Here is a 22830-nt window from a genome sequence, read left to right as displayed (position 1 = left end):
CACCTTTGTCCAACGGAAAAACAACGATTTACGTATTTTAAATCAAAAGACTAATTACTCAGATAACACAATTTGTTCAAGTAAACAAAGGATTTCATCAAATCCGTTCTAAGACCAGCGTCTAAGAGCGCGCCCCGCCCAACGCTAGGCGCCGGCCAATAGCGCACGGTGGGCGGGGCGCGCACAAATCTAAGCTCCGCTATGTACTCGCAGCTCTGATTTCGGCTCCATTCAATAACATCGACACAGATACATAAATCTCTACTCACTCCTCTGTTCTATAACCCAGTAGCCGCCTAGCTTCGCCGGACCGGTCTATCCGCAACTAACAGTCGCTATGCATAATAATACGGGTTTAATGTCACACGAGCAGCAACCGCTTATTTGTGGGCATTAATACTTAAAAGGCATTTTTCAGTGCGTCCTCTGCGCCGTCAACGTAAGCGCAACCGACAATTAAATGGTGTATGCGAGGATGCGGCTCGAGCCACCTGTCAAGTAGCCGTTTCATCAAATCATTTCTTTATTGCGCAGCCTCCGTCCGACCTGCTCTTTTTTGTTAGCAGAGTTTTGAAAAAAGTACGTTATTATGGATGAGTCGGGTAGGTCGGGGCGCGCGAGGCTCCGTCAGTCAGGTGGCCGGCGCCGCGACGAACGCCCGCGCCGCTCCCGCGAAGCCTCCCGAGCGTGCTCGAACTAACAAACCTCGCTCCACTATACAATGACTACATGTGAAAATTGAACGGAACTTTCAAAGTTTTCAGTACTTTTTAATTTGAGTGACTTGCGACAGTGAGTGAGGAAATCTCAGAGCTTAGCAGATTTCCCGCCCAAGGTAAGAACACCTGAAATATTTATATTTACCTACCTATAAATTTTGTTTTTTTTGACTGAATATTTTTTGATTTCAAGATTTCACTATTTTTCTATGTCTAAATAATTTATAATTGCTATTTATACTCCTGTTTGTTATTAAAAGTATTTTATGCTTAATTTAATTTATTAATACTCCAGGAAGTAAAAACATGCAAGTTTCTAATATATTTACAAGAATATACCTAAGTAGGTATACTTAGGCTAAGATATTTATTTCTATTACATTTATTTTTATTTAATCTAACTTTATAAAGTCAAAGTTTTGTACCAAATGAAGAAATTAACAGCAGGTATTAATGCTTTATAGTTAGCTATTTAATAAAAACAATTTTATTAGGTATATCATTTTTTTATGAAAATGTAGAGTAGGGAAGTTATGCTAATTTTGATACTAATTAGGTACAACTTCTTATTAACAATGCATGTTAAATCACTGTTTCTTTTATTAGTTTGCCAACAAACCTACGTGCAAAATGTGAGTTCGATGTAAATGATATTTGATTTTATGGTCTTACCTGAAAAGCTTTTAAGCTGAAGTTGATTTCTTGATTGTTGCAACATTACTACAATTTCTAAATACCTATATTCTAGAACAAAGCAGTGGTTTTACAATATTACGTTCTGGTGCATCCACGAGTAGACATGATGACAAATATTGACGCGTACTTGGTTGGATTTGGCATGTCGAAAATGCTACAATGCAACGAGTATTCAGACAGTATACGAGTATGTTCAGGTGTTCAAACATTATTTAAACAATAATAACGTTTCGGAAAAATCCATACCGGTTGCAGTTTTATGCACGATTTAATAAGTTAAAGATTTAATCAAGTGAAACAACTTGTAGTAACAAAAAAAAACAAGTCTAAACAATTAAAAACACTATTATCCCAACTTCCCAACTAATATTATAAATGCGAAAGTAACTCTGTCTGTCTGTCTGTCTGTCTGTTACGCTTTCCCGCTTAAACCTCGCAACCGATTTTGATGAAATTTGGCATAGAGATAGTTTGAGTCCCGGGAAAGAACATAGGATAGTTTTTATCCCGGTTTTTGAAACTGTTTTCTGTGACAGACAAAATTCCACGCGGGCGAAGCCGCGGGCGGAAAGCTAGTTATTTATATAAAACAAATTTAAAAACTTAAATAAGCTTGCTACGCCTATTAATATTTGAAATCGATTTATAATTCANATAATTCGTTAATACTTCCAATAAACTATAAGAGGCATTGTTAAAATAATCCATAAAATAAAATCTTAAACAAGCAAACCGCAAGTAAAAAATGATTTTACATTCATTGAAAGTTAATGCTTACAATTAAATTAAAGTTAGTTCTTGCCCGTCGTGTATAATTATTAGAGCTCATCGCATGCATAAAGAATGTTGAAACCGTAATCATTTTCGCGGTGATTGATTTTCTCAACACTTGCACGAGTTCCCATTGAAGCAGGAAAAAATAGGTGGCGACCGAGCTTCCATAATTACCACTCCGGATCTAATGGAGGCTTGCTTTATTGGAACAAGAAATTGCGACACACAACCCTCTTATAAGTTAACTCGTTAGCCAATTAGTGCTAATAGCGGACAAATTGCTTTATCAAATTGACGATACGGACGTCTAATAATATCGCAGAACATATTTCCATATCATTAAAAGTTTCCGTTATTTGAGTTGGTACCTTGTGATTGTTCTTTGTCTTTAAGACGTAGAAAGGTCATCTTGTCAAGTTGTCACTCATAAATAAACAATCACTCCTAGCCAGGGCAGGATTATTAATCGTGAAGTAATCAGAAACTAAAAGCTTAACGTTATTAGTTTATACTATCGCCCCCATCTATCGGCACATCATTGTAATTAGATTTTTTTGCATTTCATTGTCATCTTCATTAGTTACTAGCTTTCCGCCCGCGGCTTCGCCCGCGTGGAATTTTGTCTGTCACAGAAAAACTTTATCGCGCGCGTCCCTTTTTCAAAAACCGGGATAAAAACTATCCTATGTTCTTTCCCGGGACTCAAACTATCTCTATGCCAAATTTCATCAAAATCGGTTGCGAGGTTTAAGCGGGAAAGCGTAACAGACAGACAGACAGACAGACAGACAGACAGACAGACAGAGTTACTTTCGCATTTATAATATTATAGTTGGGATGCTAGAACAATAAAACGTTTCGTGTATTAATATCAATTTAGCGTCGTCTTTTATTGACAATTTTATTGTTTGCTATTACAAATATGCATAGCGGTAACTTTGTATCATGCATTCAATCTTGTACTTTTTAGTTAGTAGTTTTAAACTATTCAGCTATTAATCAGAGTAGGTATATCTATCGGATAGGCATTCTTCATTTTCCTGCAATCTGCTGCTAAGGTGTAATGGAACGTCACGTAGAAGAAGTGATACAAAGCTAGAGTGACTTACTACCCTCGTACCTAGTTCCCTGGCACGATTTTTAAGTGGGCCCTATTATTTATTCTCCAGTTATATAGATAGTGCGTGCAAACTTCAATTCATAAACTGATTGTCCAATAAGAAATATTTAACTTAGAGAGTAGATAAGGTGAGCACGTTCTGGATATTGTACTCGTAGACATAGAGTCACGTCCTTTATTCCTATCTATTCAAAAAATCTTGTAGGAAGCTTTCAGTGAAATCATTCAGAATATTCATTGTTTGTCTATTGTTCAAGAATTAATAACAATATACGTTAGTTGATGGCGTACCTAAATGTCTAATGTGTTAACGTAATGAAGATTGTTTCGCCGCGGGCGTGCATTATTAATGCGCTTGCGCACGGCGCGTCCATTATTCTGATTCTTCATTTGCTTGATTGAGCTTTTGGCTTTAATATGATTCGCTGTCAAGCGACGGATTAATCAGGGCGAGAGCTGTCAACAAATATACGTCGCTAATGACGCAGGTCACGGCAAAACAATGATAATGTTATTTTTAAATTGATCTACGATCGCTTTTTGTGATATATAAAAACAAAAAGTAGGTACTAAGCAATTTTATAAGTTAACAACTTTACGCGCTTCAACAATTACATAAGATTGTTAATGTTAATTCGAAAGATAATTATAAACTAATTAATCATATGAATGATATTCAAGAAGCTATATTAATTATTCAACCAAAAGACATTCACTGCTGTATTATAAGGATTATAACTAATGTTTTATTTAATAAGAACAATTATTTCATGTATTTTCCAAAGAAAGAACAGATTTTCAGGCTTTGGGCTTTCAGGTTATGGGTTCGAATTCTGCTGGGAACAGTTTTTTTATGAGATGAACATGAGTTTATAGCAGTGATTTATCATGTCTATCCTTTATGTATTTGTGATAGCACTTTCCTTATTTCAAAAGGTTTATTTAATTGGCGTGATTTTCAAATTATAATTTTTGTAGTTTTAACAAAGTGAATTCTATGCGTTGCAAAACAGTTCTTTCAATATGGAAAATTATAAACGAACATTAAATTAGCATATCATTATCACAACAAAAGTGTTTACATAAATTGAAAAAAGTTGTTCGTTATGATACTTATTACTTATAGTTAGTTGTTACTGGGCCGGTAGTAGATATGGTTAAAAGTCTAACACATTACCATAATTGCGATACACAAATAATCCTGAAACCCTAGGCTTGTATTAGGTATGACATGAAGCTCTAAATAAAAACATGGGCAAATGTGACAGACTTAACTCTTTTTTCATAAAATAAAAACAAGGAAACAGGGTGGTGGTAAACTTTTAAAATATACAGGATGTATATAAACGTAGCTGAAGAAACCTGCCTACCGGAAAACGTAATGTAGGCAGGCATCCCAATCAGTTGACCGACAATCTGGTGGAAATCCTTAGGGGAGGCCTTTGTCCTGCAAAGAACGGCACGTTACTATATGAGTATTGAAACAGAAACCAGTATGTCACGAGGATACGTCATCTGCTGCTGTTGCGTGTAGCCGACTATCATACCTCTAACAAGCCTCCTTCTTGCAGCATGTCCCGGCACGTCCTCCTGTCCCGGCTGGCGGAGCAGTTCAAGCCGTCGTCGCCTCCGCCCGCGCACAGGTTTCCGTCCCCCGAGCGCAGTGTGTCGCCTCACACGCCCACCTCGCCGCGCTCGCCACCGCACTCGCCGGACTCTCTCGCACAGCATCGGCTGGATCTTCTGCAGCTGGGAGATATTGAAATAGCTGGGCGAGCGCTGAAACAGTACGCGCGCGCTACTGGTGAGTGATAATGCTCTATATTTTCTAAGATACGAATTCAGACCATCTATTTACATGAAGTAACTTGTTAATTGTCGCTTCTGCGATATCACACGTTTGTGCGAATACCTATGTTATGGGGTACTTACAATTTGTAAGCCTGATAGAAGTGACTCTACCTTATATGTACTTAGACTTTTTCAGTTTTCACTAAAGTTCAATACACTAATAAGTTAGCCTAGGTAGGATCTTAAGATTTAAAATATCTTTTTGTTGCAATGTGTAGAAGCATAAATAAGCTGAAGCATTCTCTCCGTTAAAAAAAGGTTTACGCTGAAAAAGTTTCAGAAAGCATTCCGCTCTGGGAAAAACCATTTTAAAATTTCCCGGTGTACCAGGTACTTTTAAATAAGATGTTCTAAAAAGAACCATCGGTTCTAATTTTCAGGATATTCCTGAAAGCTCATTTTCCGCGAATCAACTCTGCTTGATCGCTCTAGCTTTAGACCTTCCAAAAAAATCTTAATATCACAGTTCCTTAAGTTTCTTTTTCAAATGAGGATTCCGTTACACAGAACTAGGAGCGCTGATGTACTGCAGCGGCCTGGGCGCCCTGTACGGCGGCGCGGGAGTATGGCCGCTGCTGCTGCCGCGAGCGTCCCCTCACTTCCCGCACGCGCTTGACCCCGCCAGGCACACGCCGCCTAGAGACGGTAACTATACATCATAATATCATCTTGTCGGCCGTTTGGTGTAGTGGTTCGAAACGGACAACTATTCCGGAGGTAGCGGGTTCGATTCCCGCACAGTACAAACATTTGTGTGCATGAACATATTTGTTTGTATTGGACTGGGTGTTTTCTATGTATAATAAGTATGTATTTACAAAAAAAAAGTATTTAAGTATGTTTATATCCGTTGTCTAGTACCCATAGTACAAGCTTTGCTTAGTTTGGGACTAGAAGCGCAGTGTAAAATGTCCAAGGATATTTATTTTTTATTTTATTTAATAAATAAATAAATAAAATAAAAAAATAAAATAAATAAATCATCCTAGCACCATACAGGGGCCTGCGGGCATGGACAAAGCTTAGTTTTCGTGACAATAATATTGTTAACTTACTTCGAAAGTGAAGTGAAAATTACATACAAAAAAAAACTACTAATAATAACTTTGTAACTTTGTGTAGGGCACCAGGTCTTTTATTCTCACTGCTAGAGCACGATTCTATTACCGGGGGAAAATATAAGATTTGGCGCTAAACTTCCTATGCTGGTCAGACGGGTTGGAGAGACCTGATGTTTGCACACTTAGTAACACTTAGTAACACTTAGTCGCTAAACTTTATAAAACTACCTGCAGAAAATATAAATTGAATATATCTTGTTCAAACCTCATAATCATTGAGGTTATCTTACAATAGTTACCACCTAAATACCACACAGAAATAGGTACCACCACAAAAAGTCTAAGGAAGAGCAACAGGCAAAAAGCAAAACAGTGTGCTCTACATACTACCACTTAGCAACTAAACAGACTACATTAGACATTTAACTGTAGCCAGTAATATTGATTAGTATGTCCTTAGATGGTAACAACAATCACGATGATTCAACTCTCCATTGAAATACTTCTTTACCATGAAATCATTCACATAATTTCTTCAAGCAACTACTTGTATTGATGTACAAAGTTTCTCTTAGAAAATATTAATATGGAGTGGTTTTGTGATTAGACTTTAATAAGTTTTCTTTAGCAATCTTTCTGGTGTTTCAATGTTGTAAAATCAGCTTATCCATGCTTTCATAGTAAGTTAATTTACAAGTAAAGTAATACACATAGACTGAAGGAAATTTACCGATAGGAAACTAATTGCTGTTTCGAAATCCATGTTTTTCGTTCTAATCAGGTCGTCATTGTAAAACTTCGTTTCGCCTCGCCCTCCTTACGCGCTTCTTCGGAGGCTCATTAGAATAGCTATCAGTGTGAGGTACCGATTAATAACTCGCACCACTGATACACTCGTCGTTTACATGTCGTTTACCTCCTTCCAAGCGAATTTGCGTGTTTCCTACGCTCCAAGGAAAAGCAACACTAACTTGTCGACATATTCAAATACTTCGAGTATTCAAATTACCCCTTATCCACGTTCCGGTTACGACCAAACTTCAATGATAACAACTGAAACGTGAAATTCAACCTCAAACATTTGGTGCTTGATTTAACAAAAACGATTTGCGTTAAATTTGAAACTTTTGTAACAAAGTTAGGCAGCGCTATAGAAATCCTAATAGCTGCTAAACAGGAAAACTGCATTTGCTTTAGGTAGTACAAACATTAAAGATTTGAATAGAATTAGTACACAGAAATTAGGGTACTGTTTTTCTCTGCTTGTTTTCTAGAAGAAAAATGTGCCAAAAATTGGTAATAACTAGGTACTTTCAGTTTTTTTTTATTTCTATATTTTTTTCTACCAGTAAGTGCGCTGTCTTTTCTTAATATGACTCATTCCGTACCGTAAGCTAGATTTTGTGGCTAGATCAAGACTATCTGCGTTTTAATTAGCTTGAGTTGACTAATGCCGTAACATCACACTGACGTAGGTACATAAATAAAATAAATAAAAAGTTATATAAATATTGCTACTTTTACACCTGTTCAGATTTAATAAGTCATTTAAATCGACCTGTTCGACTCGTCTGACCTCAAATTCAAAGCGTGAAGAACGGTCAGACACGTTTTAATCTGCATTTTATTTGCAGATGACGAGGAGGAGCTGCCATTGAATTTGTCGACTAAGAACCGCCAAATATGGTCTCCGGGGAGCGCGTGCGAGCGCGAGCAGGACGCGGAATCGCCGGGCGCGCGCTGGGAGCTGGACGACGGCGACGCGCCGCTCGAGCTGGTCAAGCGCTGCCGCAGCACCCCCGAGCGCGACGACCGCGACCCCGCCGAGCCCCGCCGCTGCCCCTCCGCGCCCCTCCACCAGACCTACCCCCTGCCACCCCCGCCGCAAGACCACTTCTCGCTCCTCATCAAAAACGAAAACAAAAACGAAAAGTCATTCCAGGTACGCCACNAAGCCTTGTATTTTGAATATAGCTATAATTTTTATACTAAACAAGTTATTCACGAACGCCTTCAGGTGTATGTCAATAAATGCATTATTATTAATATTCAAAGAAAAAAAACACAATATCTATTAACATGAAGCCAAAAATAAAATTAATGTATCTTAAATATTACAAGGTCTTTAAGCCTTGTGCCGCCACAATGTAAGTTTTAATACCAGGTTTACTGACCTTGTACCGAAGGAATGGAAAGTATTAGAAAGTTACTGCCGCAGCAAAGGTGTTAATAAGTACTCGCGTATCGGAACGGGTCGCGCGCCCGCCACGCGGCGCTTCCACACGCCCGGCCGTCTACTCGTCTTGTCTTTTGTTTTTTCTACGATGCCATTATAAAAATCCGCATCGGTTTTAATCAAAATTCCAACTTTTAATATCACGGTGCTGCGGTGTTTTATAATTGGACGCATAATTACCTTGTGTCATACGGCGATAAAAGCGCTGCAGTGCCACTCAATTTTTCCACACTTTATCATTAAATTAAGTGGGCACCATCACTTACTACGGCATATTGTACCATGCTGAAAGCTTAAAGCGTTTCAGCAGCATAATCACAGAATTCTAAATGGCACAACAATTTCTATGTAGATAACTCGTAAAGAATAGTAATTAAATAAATTTATTTCAGCTCTACATATTTTAACATAGAAATGGAAAAGACTTTTGTAACATTGAGGTGAATGCAATAATTTATTCACTTAGGTAAACAATTACTTCATTTTCACCTCTGAAGTATCTTTTTACAGTTACAAACCGCCTAAATATTCATGTAACTGTTAAGAACCGTTCATTCGTGGTTCTATAAAAAGCCTCACTAAACCTTTTTCGATTAAAATGGCTATCATAAAAAATCTCCCTACGAGGTATAAGCCGATAACCATATGTGGACAGTCATACCCTAGCACCTGTGTTGTTTATAAGAGAGTGCGGTATAAAAAGACGATCGAAAAAGTGGGTGTTTTTGTGAGGCGCGAGTCGGCGCGAGCGCAGCTGCCCGGCCAACTGTCACCGGCCCGCTACGCGGATTTGTGTCGTGGTCGCGGGCCCCGGATTATCATATGCGTACTTAACGACTAACCGCCCGAGTAATAGCCTCGCGAATCGCTTCGCCCGACCACACATGAAGGAGGAGCAGTAGCGTAGGTGTAGATGTTCGAGCCTCCCTATCCTATACGCGCGCTCATCTCATGCATTTATTGCATTTGCATTAATTGTCATCAATGCATTTTGGCCATATCTGAAGAAAAATCACTATGACACATAGGGATTCTACAAGACTAGACGTTACGAACAGCCTCTACATCTCTGAATCTCTTACCCGTAATCTGTTCGCAAGGATTCACTTGGTGCAAGTAGACCTACTGTGTCTTACTCTACATTCTGATAGTCACTACTTCAACATACCCACTAGGTATTAACACATTTCTTCTTCGAACCTTCTAGGTATTTTTAAAATCAACTTTAAAAACAATATTTATTCGTGTATTCCAATTAAATTACGTGAAATACGCAGTATAATATACGACTTCTTTATAGTTAGGCACCTACCTTTATTGATCAAAATCAAACACAAGTGCTTAGAACTGCCTCATACCTTCAAATTGTGTAACAATTCACCTTCAAAACACACGACATCGGCAATTTAAGTTTTACATAAGCAAACACTCTCTAAAGAAAATGTATTCCTAGAATACTTACTAAAACACCTGAGCAAATAAATCTACAGAAAGTTGAAATAGGAAGGCACAGTAGATCTTTTGTCAAATAGGTATGTGTCTTTGGTCTTCTCTCATTTGAACACACATCCTATGAATGGAATAATGAATGTTTATTAGGTAAACACGTGTTAGTACCGACGTAGAACGAATGTAATGTGTAGCGTCGATTTATGGATTTTTGACTGGTCTATTTAACTGAAAGCGTATTTTCTACGAAACTATCTATGGAATATTTTTAATTTATACGGAGCAAAATGATTGTAGACTGTAGTCCCTTGCCGCGTGTTCCCTGTGGTAAAATACGAATAATAACCCGTTCGCGATGCTAATTACTGGGCAACGAAAAAAGAAATCGTAGCTATCGCGACTCATGAAGGAAATCAAAGAAATGTGTAGAAAGACGTAGGGTGCCCTGTTATTAGTTTATAGCCGGCTGTCACCGCTGAAGATGATGGACGTTCACGATATCGATATCTAATTATCCTTTCAAAGACTGGCAATCACATCTTTAACAATTCTAATCTAATTAGGTTTTATTAGTAAGTACGTATAAATTATAAGGAGCGCAATATGTCCCCGTCTAAGTTATTAACTTTGATTCAAGGTAGCATTGCGACAAATGCAGGGCTAGCCCGCTTGATATCGATCTAGTAAAGTAAATGACGCCTGTAAACGATCGTGTTCGATATGATTCACCAAGGTGTTATTTAAATTGGTCTAATTTAATGTATAATTCAAATAACTTATTCAAGGTTTGTTTTTCTCTACAGTCTCTTTAATGTAGAGCATTCAACAGGGATCTAAAATTGGTGTTATTTGTCGTAGTGCAAGCAATGTGGCAAGTGCTTCAAGCGCTCTAGCACGCTGTCCACGCACCTGCTCATCCACTCGGACACGCGGCCCTACCCCTGCCAGTACTGCGGCAAGCGGTTCCACCAGAAGTCCGACATGAAGAAGCACACCTATATACACACGGGTAAGTTCACTTCATAAAGAAAAGTATAACTGAAAAATTACCTTCACATTTGGCAATGTAAAGCATATGATAAATAATGACCCACTTTTACCACCTTCTCTTTGTTATTTCAAACAACTGTCACCTATCTGGTAAGTTGAAAGAGATCGCCTCAATTAAGAAGAGATAAAATCGCCTAAATTGTGACCATTTCGACATTTCATTTTTTTTAATAAATAAGAGAACTCTAGAACCCAACTTATCTGGTGTAAACTTATAAATTGTTAAGAAATGTCATTAAAATAAATTCCAGTTTATTTACAACATAGATACGCAAAATTAAACTACATAATCTTCTATAATATAAAAATGAATCACAAAATGTGTTGGTAAGCGCATCATTCAACAACGCCTGGACCGATTTTGCCAATTCTTTTTTAAATGTTCGTTGAAGTCCAAGGATGGTTTTTACGGCGAGAAAAATTCGAATAATTTCCGGGAAAACTACGGGCGAAATAAAATAAATGTTTTATTTGCTCGCCGTCGCGTTGTACAGTAAAGTAGGTGCAATCTAAATATAGAGTCATATTCACCAACTAAATGACTGAATTTATCACGAAGACATATTCCCTTATCCAAACGTAACTTTGTAAGTAGTGGTGAAATTATATTAAGAACCTTTAAACCTCCCCATATTAAATCACATGTCTATGTCTAATCGCATTCGTAATTTCGTGAAGAAACTTTGTTGGTAATTGCTGCCAATTGACACCCCCACTGGAAACAAAATTATATAGTTTCGAACAAATTATCTAAATAAAGTACAGACCTTTGTAAGTTTCAATAAGAATTTTTGGAAAGTTTTATATTGAGTAATGTAATAGTAGGTATTCGTAACATAAGCTTTATAGGGAGACTCTACGTAAGCACGAGCTTATAAACTTCATCTTGTCTTAAAGAAAATCCTGTTAATTCTTTTGCTATGTTCTCCTATTAAGCATTATGTTAACAGCGTTGGTTCGAGTTTTGAAATCTACACGCATCCGAGTTTAATGCCGAGTTGTATTCTTAAGTAGAAACGCATTTTTTCCCGGCGTCATGCACACAGACAAGTTCATTAAAACGAGGCGTGTGTGCCCAATAAAAGGAGTCGTGTGACACATCGGACGACGCTGTCTTGGGAATTAAACATTTAAATGCTGTGCAATTACCTTTTCGACGGCAAATCGCAGCCGGTCCGGCGTTAATGAATTTCCAATGAGCAAAAAACGCGCTCTCGCGGTGAGACCGCGGGCGGCCCTCCCGCCAGCCCTTGTCGGAGGTCGCGATCATTTTTACGCTGTTTTTCTCGAATTATTCGCCTCGAAAATAATGGGTGGAACAGGAAAGCGTAATCTCAGCTGGCTATTGTGAATTAATCCATAATGATATTTCGATAAGTTTAGACTTTAGTTACTTACTTTTCGTGAATTTTTCTGATTTTCTCGGTTTCAGATTAAAAGATACTTATAGAAAATTTAGCCTTTGCTGATTTGCCTTTGCTAACTGAATATTCAAATGTGATAAGTCGCTTCAAAACGTTTATTCAAAAAGCAATACTTTCGTAAATCTTGCTTGCTTCTGTGACACGTAAGAAATCCCAATTATTCTCATTATCAATTAATTAACTACAAATTGAATAAACTTAAACCGTTGTTAACTTTCAAGTGAACGATTGACTGAAAGCCGCTTTACCAAGACTATAAAAGCCGCGACTATTTTTCAATGGCGACTATTTCCAGTAAGCTCAACAAGACGAATTAAGCAGCTAAAAAATGTGGCGGACATATTTGTCTCGGCCGGAGACATCTCGTCACGTCCCGCGCGGGCCCGAATGATTTACAGCGGCCGTACAAGGAGCTCGTCCTCCCGATAAATGCCTCATCATCAATATTCCAAAATGCGGCTCCGCTGCAATTAGCCGCCAGCCTTCACAGGCCTTCACGTGCACGACGATCACGGCGCAAACAAAAAATACGCTTAAATCCTGTTCTATCTATAAAATGACATTTCAATTTTTCCTTTTATCCTTCAATACCTTATTATCACTGGAAAGGAGAGGAGACATTTTTCCCACAAAAACTTTGTTACCGCCGGCGTTATCGAACAACGACAAACAATTATCGCCGAAGTTGGTAAATACCGGTCGACATAACGATGTTGCATATTAAATCAGTTCGGAAACCGCGCAGTAAATAATAAATGACCGATGATATGACAAGTATAGTGGTTCGCTCATACAAGCTTTAATTACTTAACGATGCGATACGTATCACGTATGGATACGATTTATGAATAATTAGAAACAAATTCGAAACAACACGGCTGTTACGATGTCCGTTTAACTAATTATTCTCGAATTATGGGGCAATAAACTATTCACGTGCATATTCAATCAGAAATTATTAACCTAAATACTTTTGTCTAAGAATAAATCACAATAACGTTTTGTAAAAAAACATAACTACTTTCTTTGTCCAGCAGTGGACGTCTTTCGGCTGAAACGACGACGACGACGACTTTCTTACATTGGACGCCAATCTGTAGATCCTGGCTATACAGGAGTTGCAGTGGTAGGAAAGCTCAGTGGGATAAATCCCATACCTGAACCAGGGTACAACTTATTTAATTGTTGATCGGTGCTGGAGCACTAAGTAACTTTTCATAAACCAAAAGTTGCTAATTGAATGTAATTATTGCATATTCATTTCATATGGTTTCTAGTTTGTTATTACAGTAGGTATACTTATTTTGAAAGAGGTTTCAACATAACTCTTTTTTGCAGGTGAGAAGCCCCACAAGTGCGTGGTATGCTCGAAAGCCTTCAGCCAGAGCTCGAATCTGATCACGCACATGCGCAAGCACACCGGTTACAAGCCTTTCTCGTGCGGCTTGTGCGACAAGGCTTTCCAGCGCAAGGTGGACTTGCGTCGCCACAGGGACTCTCAGCACTCGGACGCGGCCGACGCGCCCCTCACCACCATACCCCCGCCTCACCGCTACAGATTTTACGGCGACGAATCTGCCCCTCTAACACCCCTGATCACTAACTGAGCTAACACACTATCACAAGCTGGTAAAAACATCCCACAACACTATGTTGCCATTTCAGGTTCTTTATTTTGTGTGCTGTCGTAGAGAATTTGTAGCAAATCGAAGAATGTTAGTAAGCACATTCTCGCCTATTCACCAACTTTTTCACAATATTTTTAGTAGAGTGCCATTCAAAATAGTTTTCACACTTTCACAAGAACAAAAAGCCGCCATTCTTCTCAAGTTATCAAATATTCATTATCGAACGGTTGTTACCAGAGTTGATTAATATTTTAGAAATATTAATTAAAAACAGGAGTCGATAGTCAAGACTAACTTTAAAGTCTAACTTAGTCATTAAGTATTTAGAACTTAGGATACCCTGAAGCGATAAACGCTGTGTACAAATAATAATTTAAATTCGTCCAAAGATAAAATGGCACAGTTTTCGATATTATGTACCTAGGTACATTTGCAGTGTTTGCTTTATAGGACAGCTCGAATTTAACCCTTTTCTTGGCATCGTAACACGGGTGATACATCATAATTTAAAAAATCCTGAGGGCAGCGAAAGCATTAGAAATAATTTATTTTATACATAACACGTTCCTGATATATCATAGAATGAGATAAAAAAAACTATTCACACAAAAATACATTTGGCTGTCAGTTATTGTCAAAATTGGATAACCTAAGCATGTTGGCTTCAAAAGCGTGGTAAGTTTATTTGTATAATGGCGATATCACTAAATATTTGTGTTATTTCCTGTATGTAATTTACAGAAGAAGGATTACTCTGAGTTTTTCGTTTGGTTTGGATGGTGTGTATTGCTACTTGCCGATTTTATAACCGTCCATGTGCCTGTGTATCATATATGTTACATTGCCAAGTGCTTCGTGATGTATTTTTAAATCATAATTTAAGAAAAAATGCGTATTTTTAAAAGATATTAGTGTTACATTAGTAGGAAATACAGTTATTAGAGTGGACAAGCTTGTGGAGTGCAATTAGTTCATAAAAATCTATTAAAATCCATCCACCCTACCTTCTGATGCCCTCAAGTATGACAATTTTGGCCTATTTTCGCTTCTTGTGGAAAATATAAAACTAGAAAAATGGGCAGATTAAATATAAAATGCACAAAATATAATCAACTTTTATGTGTGGTAAAAAGTTATTCGATTTTATGAGTTTTATCATTATTAGTAGGTATAAAAAGCAAGAATCTGAGTAATTATCATTTGCTATAATTGGGATTGGCATATTCTTTTCACTCTGAGTTTCTGTTTTGATAAGGAAGTTTAAAAAATACCTTTTTAAATTATTTATGTATGTTTTTGTTCATTCAAAATTATTTTTTGAATATTTTAGCTTTTTAATTTTCTTTACCCTAATCTTGGCAGTGTATCATATATGATACACCTGGTTTCTGAAAAACTGAAAACAATATATTTTTTTAAACATTTTTATTGGCCTATTAGGATCATACTTAACTCATAAATGTCAAAAAAATTAAAATCGTAGTGAATTTTTGGTCATGCCAAGATAAGGGTTAACATGTGAGAATTGTGAGTCAAAAGTAAAAAACTAAGGTTTTTTAAATTAATTCAACTAAGGTTTTTACAAAAGATTTGAATAAAAAGTCGAAACATTATACTGTGAACTGTTTTTTCGACAACGATTTTTTTTGGAAGAGCTATTGTAAATAGGTAGATTACAAAAAACAAATGTCTAGCCCCAATATTATTACGGCTTGACGAAAAATACATATTCCTACGTTTTAAACTTGCAATCATTTGATTCGTACGGAATTCGAACTTAATTAAACAAGTAGTGGATTGTATTCCTTCCACTGAAATGGAGCAGGCCCACTTCTTGTGGATATCGAAAATGATAAAAAACGTTATGTGGACAATCATAATAGGCATAAAAGACCCGAAGCGGGTTCTCACACAACCATGTAGGGGCACAAATTGTATTGTAAAATCAATTCAGTTTTCGAGCTTTACCAATATAAAAATTGGTAAAATTAATTTGACACGATATTACAAAGAAAATTTAATTCGTAAAATTACTTAGATAATTTACTTACACCAGTATCATAATAATGTTGTACTATCCAGTGTGTTGTTTTAATATAGTGTGCGGATAGTTGTAGATATTTTTCAGATATTAAGTGATGTTAATGTGAAATATTTAAATCCTTATGTAAATACTTGAATAATTCTGTTACCTTTTTAGTGCCTTACGAAATCTGATTGTAAACATTAAATAAGGTACTTAGGTGTGACACCAATAATACCTACCTAAGTGTAACTCTATGACAAATGCACGTACCTATAGGTAAATTCTAAAATTAGACTAAGTCTATTCAAATACCTACATACTAAAGTAATATTTGTTTAGGCTTACCAAGTTATTGTTGTATAATATCAAATATTTATTGGAACCTCTTAAGAATTCCGCATAGAAAATATGCTACTCACAGCGGCAACGAAAAGTTATTACCTACGTATAAATGTAGTGTAGGTATTTGAATAGAATTTACGTCAGACCTGTTAATTGTTTATCCGTCCAAGTGATACGTCCATGTAATGTCATATCAATGCCTAATATTTTTAAACAATTTACCATTATTGTATTTTAATGAATGGTGCCTGAATGATTGTATGTAACGAGGCGCACCATAGTTGTAAGTATAGTCTAATACAAACCAAAGTGAAGTGTCTTATTAGTCGAGTGTCAAACGCTTTATTTATTTAGTTTTGTTAAGAATTAGTTATAATTTAAACACGACTTGTAAATTAATACCTAAACGATGAAAAATCCGTACAAAAGACACTTAATCTGCCTGCTTGCTATTTATTCAAATGCTACACATAGGTAGGTATTTTTATTCAGTTTAATCACGAAGAGAAGAGAATCACCACAAAAATGTTTGTTACAGCGCAACTAAAATAAGAATATCTTCTATATTTGGATTCTTTTACCGAACATAAGTTTTATTTACTTATCGAAAGTTTTAAAATTGTCAAAATTAAAGTAGAAATTGTTACCACGTCTATGTTACGAACACCCGAATAACCCAAATGAGGTGTTACCATTTTATATTTCAATTTTTGAGCCTCTGAAATAGTATCTATACCCCTTCATGTACTTAAGTATAATGTAAAGCGTGACTAAAAGTACATAATGTGAGAGTGAACTTACCATTGTCGTTCTTAATCAAACGACGCATTTACCATGTACTTAGTTGGGTATTTCAGTTACCGAAGTGTTAATATCTGTTAAAGTAAACCGACTTTCAGATTGAATTGAAGCACTCACTTCTTTACACACTCTACATCCAATCCCCACTGTCTGGATTAACAAAGATGACATAAATGTACGGTAGATACTGCTATCTTCTGAGCATCTTATAAGTATTTGTACTTTATATCGCATTTAGATAGATTTAAGAACCTTTTCTTTCAACCGTACTACTGTAACATATTAATTGTTTAATACACATTAGAGGCTATGATTTACAATTTTCATGAGACTGCACATCGAACTTGTATTTTTGTAGATGTGATTGAATAATGAAAACTTAAGGAAGTACCTATACCTTGGCGTAATTGTAAGAAAAACTTTCTAAAATGTATTTATTAATATTATAATGTAATTTGTATTTAAGGGTGTTTTTAAATGGAAGCATAGCGATTGCAAAAGACGCTTCCTAGCCTACACGTTGTGACTTAGCGGCTAGAACACCAAAGAGTTTTACTACGACTGTTTTATATCATAAGCCTACAGTATAATGACTTGGATCTAAATCTAAACAACTATGTTTTTGAGAATGGACCTTAACGATAGACGTTAACCAACCACTTAATTAAACTACTTTGTGGTAATGCAAAAAACGGTGAAACCGTGTTCAAACTTTTTTTTGTGTAATGTTGAGTCAATTTTTGTAAGTTTGATTATAAGTTGTAATTTATTTAGGCCAGTTTAATATACCTACCTACATATTTATGAACTTGGACTTTTAATTTTTATCCCACTGTCTGAACTTTCTTTTTGTGCATAAATAATGTACCGATCCCGGGAATCTCGAAAACCCGAAACCACAGCTTGCCTAATTAACCATCCTCATTACGTATTCCTTTAAGGGTCAAATAAGCTCAAATTATCAGGAATTAAAAGCATTTTACAAGATTATTGTATAATGTAGGAAAATAATGTTCTGTAGTTGTAAGTTAGGTATCAGACATGTATCAGACTATAATATTCTGTGGTTCATTATTTCCGTCCGATCGAGTATCCAGGTTTACTGACAAATCATAGCAATCAAATAATCGCCACCACATGCAATCACAATCCATAAAACTAAGTTATTCAAGAGCAGCTCGTCCCCTATCCTATAATCAAGTGGGAATATTTTGTGCGCGGTCGGACACAATATTAGCTAAGTGCGACAGTAACAACAGCGTACCGCGTCACCCGCGCCAGTCATGGCAAGCAATATAAACAAACAATTACTGATATCAAGTAAGCGACATTGCAGACAAACCTTGTGGTGGGAACCACTCATACGGAATTAATAGTGTTTGCTGTAGCATTTTCATTTCATTTCAAGGAGTAATGTACTAAGGAAATCAAAATAACGACCCTCGCGTGATACTCATCAATTCTATTGTACATTTATCTACAACATCGCGCTAAAGGTATTTTGTAATTTCACATGGCGCAATTACTACGATGGCTTTATTATTAACCTGATAACGAATTTGTTAGTAGGTAAACATGGATGCTTTTTATTTTGTGTGTAGGGAGGTACTGAGATACCCAAAATACGGCAGTTTTTCAGTAAATGAAATCATTTAAATGTGTAACGTGTTCCATCAAATTATTTAATGATAGGTAGGTAATAGGAAAATTTCTTCAGTTTAAGGTGTGTGTACTCTAGCTAGATCCTATTTTGTTTATTAAAATGTGAGCCAGCTCATTGCTTATAGTAAGTAAGTACCTATTGGCGCAGTGAATCGCCCTGAATGCAGTGGGGCCCAGGTTCGAATTTGCGTGTGGTGGATGTGTACTTATGTAGGTAAATTATTGAAGTTTGATACTTCCAGACAGATATTTATTTAATGTCTTTCGTACAACAGAATGCAATGTAGTACCTACCTACTCGTGTTTTTTTTTTTTAATTTTCTTTAACTACTTAAATTTGCTTGTCATTTGGATATCAATTTCAGGCTTGGCTGAAACGAACAAACGAAATAGTGTGAAGCACCTACAAAGTTGTTCGTAGCTAATAAGTATCTTTATTTTTAATTAATATCAAGTTAAGTTTATTTATAGTCGAGATGTTAAAGTTACTGCTACATACGAGAGCCGGCTGATAATTCCGCGGCCTAAGGTACTTAATGAAATAAAATAAATGGTTTCTATTTTTTATTTTGTAATATAATCACCCTCAAAAGAAATTCATTTCTTAAATCTCGCATACAATGCCTTTTACCCACCCAAAAAATTTTTTTTCAAAATGGCGANAAGTCGACCGGCAGTACACCAGCCAGGACTGGCAGAGCCTCCGTGCTCACAGTTCTGTAAGCTTTGCAAAGAAAAATCAATGCAAGGCGTTGACTTTGGAGTAGTTTCCGTCGAGCGGCTCCTATAGTAGCTCTGTCAGCCCAAACTGGTGCACCATAGCAAATGGAGCTTAAATAAGTGGCCGAATATATTACTCGGAGGATTTTAAACGTTAGACCCCACGTCGAGGTTGAAATGTGACTTAAGGCATAAAAGTTCTTTTTAGCTTTTTCACCGATCTGTTTAATGTGCTCGACAAAACTAAAGTTTTTCTCTAAAATTAGTCCGAGATAGCAAACAGATTCCCGTTTTTTAACAGTTATTTCATTGAATTTAATGCGAGGCAAAACTTTAAGATTACCTTTTAATAGAAGCTGATAAGTTTTGTGAGGGGCAAACTGCAAACGATTCCTGTCTCCCCATTGAGATATTAAATTCAAGCATGTATCCGCTAGATTTTCAAGCTTTGATCTAGTGTCAGCCTCTATTAAAAGGAGACCGTCATCAGCGTACCCGGTTAACGAACAGCCTTCGGGTAGTGGTAATGCTAGAAAATCATCGAAACCCAAATTCCAAAGGTAGGGCCCTAGGACCGATCCTTGGGGACAGCCGCGCGTGAGCACCTTTGATTCAGCATGATGGCCGAGTTTTAATTTAGTTGTACCGTTACAAAAGTACGAGTGCAGTAGTGAATATATATTACTATAGCATCCACGAACTTAATAGATATTTCTCAAATGCCGATTTAAGGTACTTTCACTTCGAGTGGGTGTGGCATACCTACTTCGCCGTAAGACATAAACTGATCTTCGGCTTAACCTCATTGCACTATTTACACAAATCCTACATAGGTACCTATCTACTTGTATTTACCTAAGTAATCACCTGCATAAGTAGGTAACGTTACATTACACGCAGCATAAAAGGGCTTCTTTATACATCGGGGTGTAGCATCGTCAAGTTACTTACTTCACAGTAGTTAGTTCTACCCCTTTTCCAGCGGCCATTACGATTTTTTAATTTGATTAGGTTGTTGGTATATGTAGCTACGAGTACCCTTATCAGAACCCATACAAAGAGCATCGCATGCATAGGAAAATCCTTAATAAGATTTTCTACAGCGGGTATGTAGGCTAGGTAGGTCGGTTAGCTTAGATGCAACGTGGATGTAGTAGATACAAACTACGTGTAAAAATAGCGGACATACTTATTGCAAAAAGTAACTGACTGAAGCTCAACGATGTAGATGTACGTGTTCACGCAGAAGCTACGAGTTAATAATAGATGCGACAAGTCGAAGAAATAGCGCGCATTGGGAGATACTGATGCTCGTATTTAGCGGGGGGGCCGGGTGGGCCGTCGGGCCCAACCTAAAATGGTCTAGTGCCCCAAAAGGATGTTGATCTTCGAAGTTATCTCAAATTATAAGTAATAACTAAACCTGAGGGACCTCCCACTCTCTCTTCTGCCATAGCAAGTCAAGAGCCAGGAAAATTACCTTAGATACGCCAATGTGCAACAGGCTGTTGATGGTAGGTAGGTATTGGTAAGTACCTATGCTAAATCAAATTCATGTTATACCTACTTACCTAAGCTACCTGAAGACAGAGACGTAAAATTATAATTTTCAAAAAAGAGACGTAAAAGTTAATATTTCTGCCAATACTTAATATGTCATCACGTACTTACTAGGCCTATTTATTCTTATTTATGATGGCATACATTGGCATCGTAACTTTCAAACTTAAAACATGTTGTATATATGTATATTATTCCAGAAAGAGAAAAGTAGGTACAAAAGGCAAACTTAGTTCCACAAGGCAGCCTCTACCAGTCAACTTTTGGAATGATGGTAAATTTTCAGAAATTAATTATAACAATCCGCAAACTGAGGCAACGATATTATTTCTTAGTTACGATACAAGGACATCTGTTTAGTTTAATGGTAGACCATCCATGATCGATTCCCGCAGTGTCAACTCAGCTGCGGATGGGGCCCCTTTATGCCTGCCTAGGCCGGACCACTACTTATGCCTGCTGCGCATGGAGGGCCGTCCAGCTAACTCAACATCGGATATGACTGGGTACTAAGTATGCGGCGCCCTCCTCCCGGGCGTAGTAGATGTTATCTTCTATGCAGACAGCAGATGACACTCGTCACAGCCCGAGGGCGGGATTGTATGGACGCGGCCAATTTGGCGACCACTGCCAGCACTCAAATTGCCAAGCGCATCTGGAGACTGGAGTGTGAGACTGGACTCCTAACGCCCATATTATTTTACCGTGGATGGCGTCAGAATAGAAGTTAAGAAGCTCAGATCAATTATCTGGGCCTGATAGTGGATAGACGGTGGCAGTTTGACCCACATTTTGCGCTGGGCATACTATCTCCACGGAATCCATGAAAGCAATAGAACTAAAGCACATATGTTTTACTAGCGGCCGCCCGCGACTTCGTACGCGTGGATCCCGTTTTTTCCCGCTAACTCCTGTTCCCGTGGGAATTTTCGGGAATTCCTTTCTTAGTGCACCTCTACGGTACCTAAGCTATGTCCCTTCCAAATTTCAAGTGCCTACGTTTAGCCTTTTAGGCTGTGCGTTGATATGTAGTTAATGTAAGTAGTCAATCAGATATATTTTATATTTAGATTGTACTTTATCAATAATACACTCGTGACTCGACATTACCAAAAATAAACCTCCCATAGGTTTCGTTGCCATATTTTAAAAAAGAATCCCTACCTACGAGTGGAGTTGCACTCGACCTCCAAATGGAAACTAGATTTTTTTAGAGTGCCGTAGTTTCGATTTTAAGAAATATTTTTCATCATTCACCTACTACCCCATGGCCATGGTGTGAGGTAGTAGATTATGCAATGATGATGTTGATGAGGTCCTATAAAATACCGTTATCGAATATTAAACTTTTTTGTACGAGTAGGGCAACGCACAACTAAGGAACCCCTACACTTCGCTTCGCACGGCACTTGACCAGTATTTTATTCGCAATCAATCATTTTCGCTAACAAATTAAGCCTGAAATTATCATTACTACTTGTGTTATTTATTTATTTAGAGACATTTAATTATTAAGTCACAAATTGTCCTACATACCTTGGTATTATTTTTTTTCATCAAGAGGGTAGTTATAGTGGTATTAATCGACCCAATTCAAATTCCGAAACGTTGCATTGTTCGAAAGGAAATTAAAATTCAGTTAGTTAACCTATGTAATTGCCAAAATTGGGGTTCCTAAATTTTGAAATTATTAGTTAGCAGCAAGCTTATT

At 37.1% G+C, this 22830-nt stretch overlaps 1 protein-coding gene across 1 annotated transcript; it reads left to right on the top strand.

Moving 5' to 3' along the window:
* The first annotated feature begins 647 nt into the window (after window positions 1–647).
* On the top strand, window positions 648–14469 carry LOC114354572 (zinc finger protein 628). Its single transcript, XM_028307019.1, has 6 exons — window positions 648–835; window positions 4881–5113; window positions 5668–5805; window positions 7856–8163; window positions 10765–10915; window positions 13719–14469. Exons 2-6 carry the CDS (start codon window positions 4882–4884, stop codon window positions 13985–13987), a joined length of 1098 nt encoding a protein of 365 aa, XP_028162820.1. The 5' UTR covers window positions 648–835; window position 4881; the 3' UTR covers window positions 13988–14469.
* Window positions 14470–22830: the final 8361 nt, after the last annotated feature.

Source organism: Ostrinia furnacalis, unplaced genomic scaffold (assembly GCF_004193835.3).
Source record: "Ostrinia furnacalis isolate ACB-3 unplaced genomic scaffold, ASM419383v2 OfSCF2054, whole genome shotgun sequence".
Taxonomy (NCBI): domain Eukaryota; kingdom Metazoa; phylum Arthropoda; class Insecta; order Lepidoptera; family Crambidae; genus Ostrinia; species Ostrinia furnacalis.
The sequence above is the reverse complement of the archived record's forward strand: the minus strand, read 5'-3'. Positions and strand labels throughout refer to the sequence as shown.

Coding starts and splice junctions, on each gene's coding strand:
- LOC114354572 (XM_028307019.1), top strand. CDS start 4,882: ATGTCCCGGCACGTCCTCCTGTCCCGGCTGGCGGAGCAGTTCAAGCCG. Junction 5,806..7,855: donor GCACACGCCGCCTAGAGACG/GTAACTATACAT, acceptor TTTTATTTGCAG/ATGACGAGGAGGAGCTGCCA. Junction 10,916..13,718: donor GCACACCTATATACACACGG/GTAAGTTCACTT, acceptor TCTTTTTTGCAG/GTGAGAAGCCCCACAAGTGC.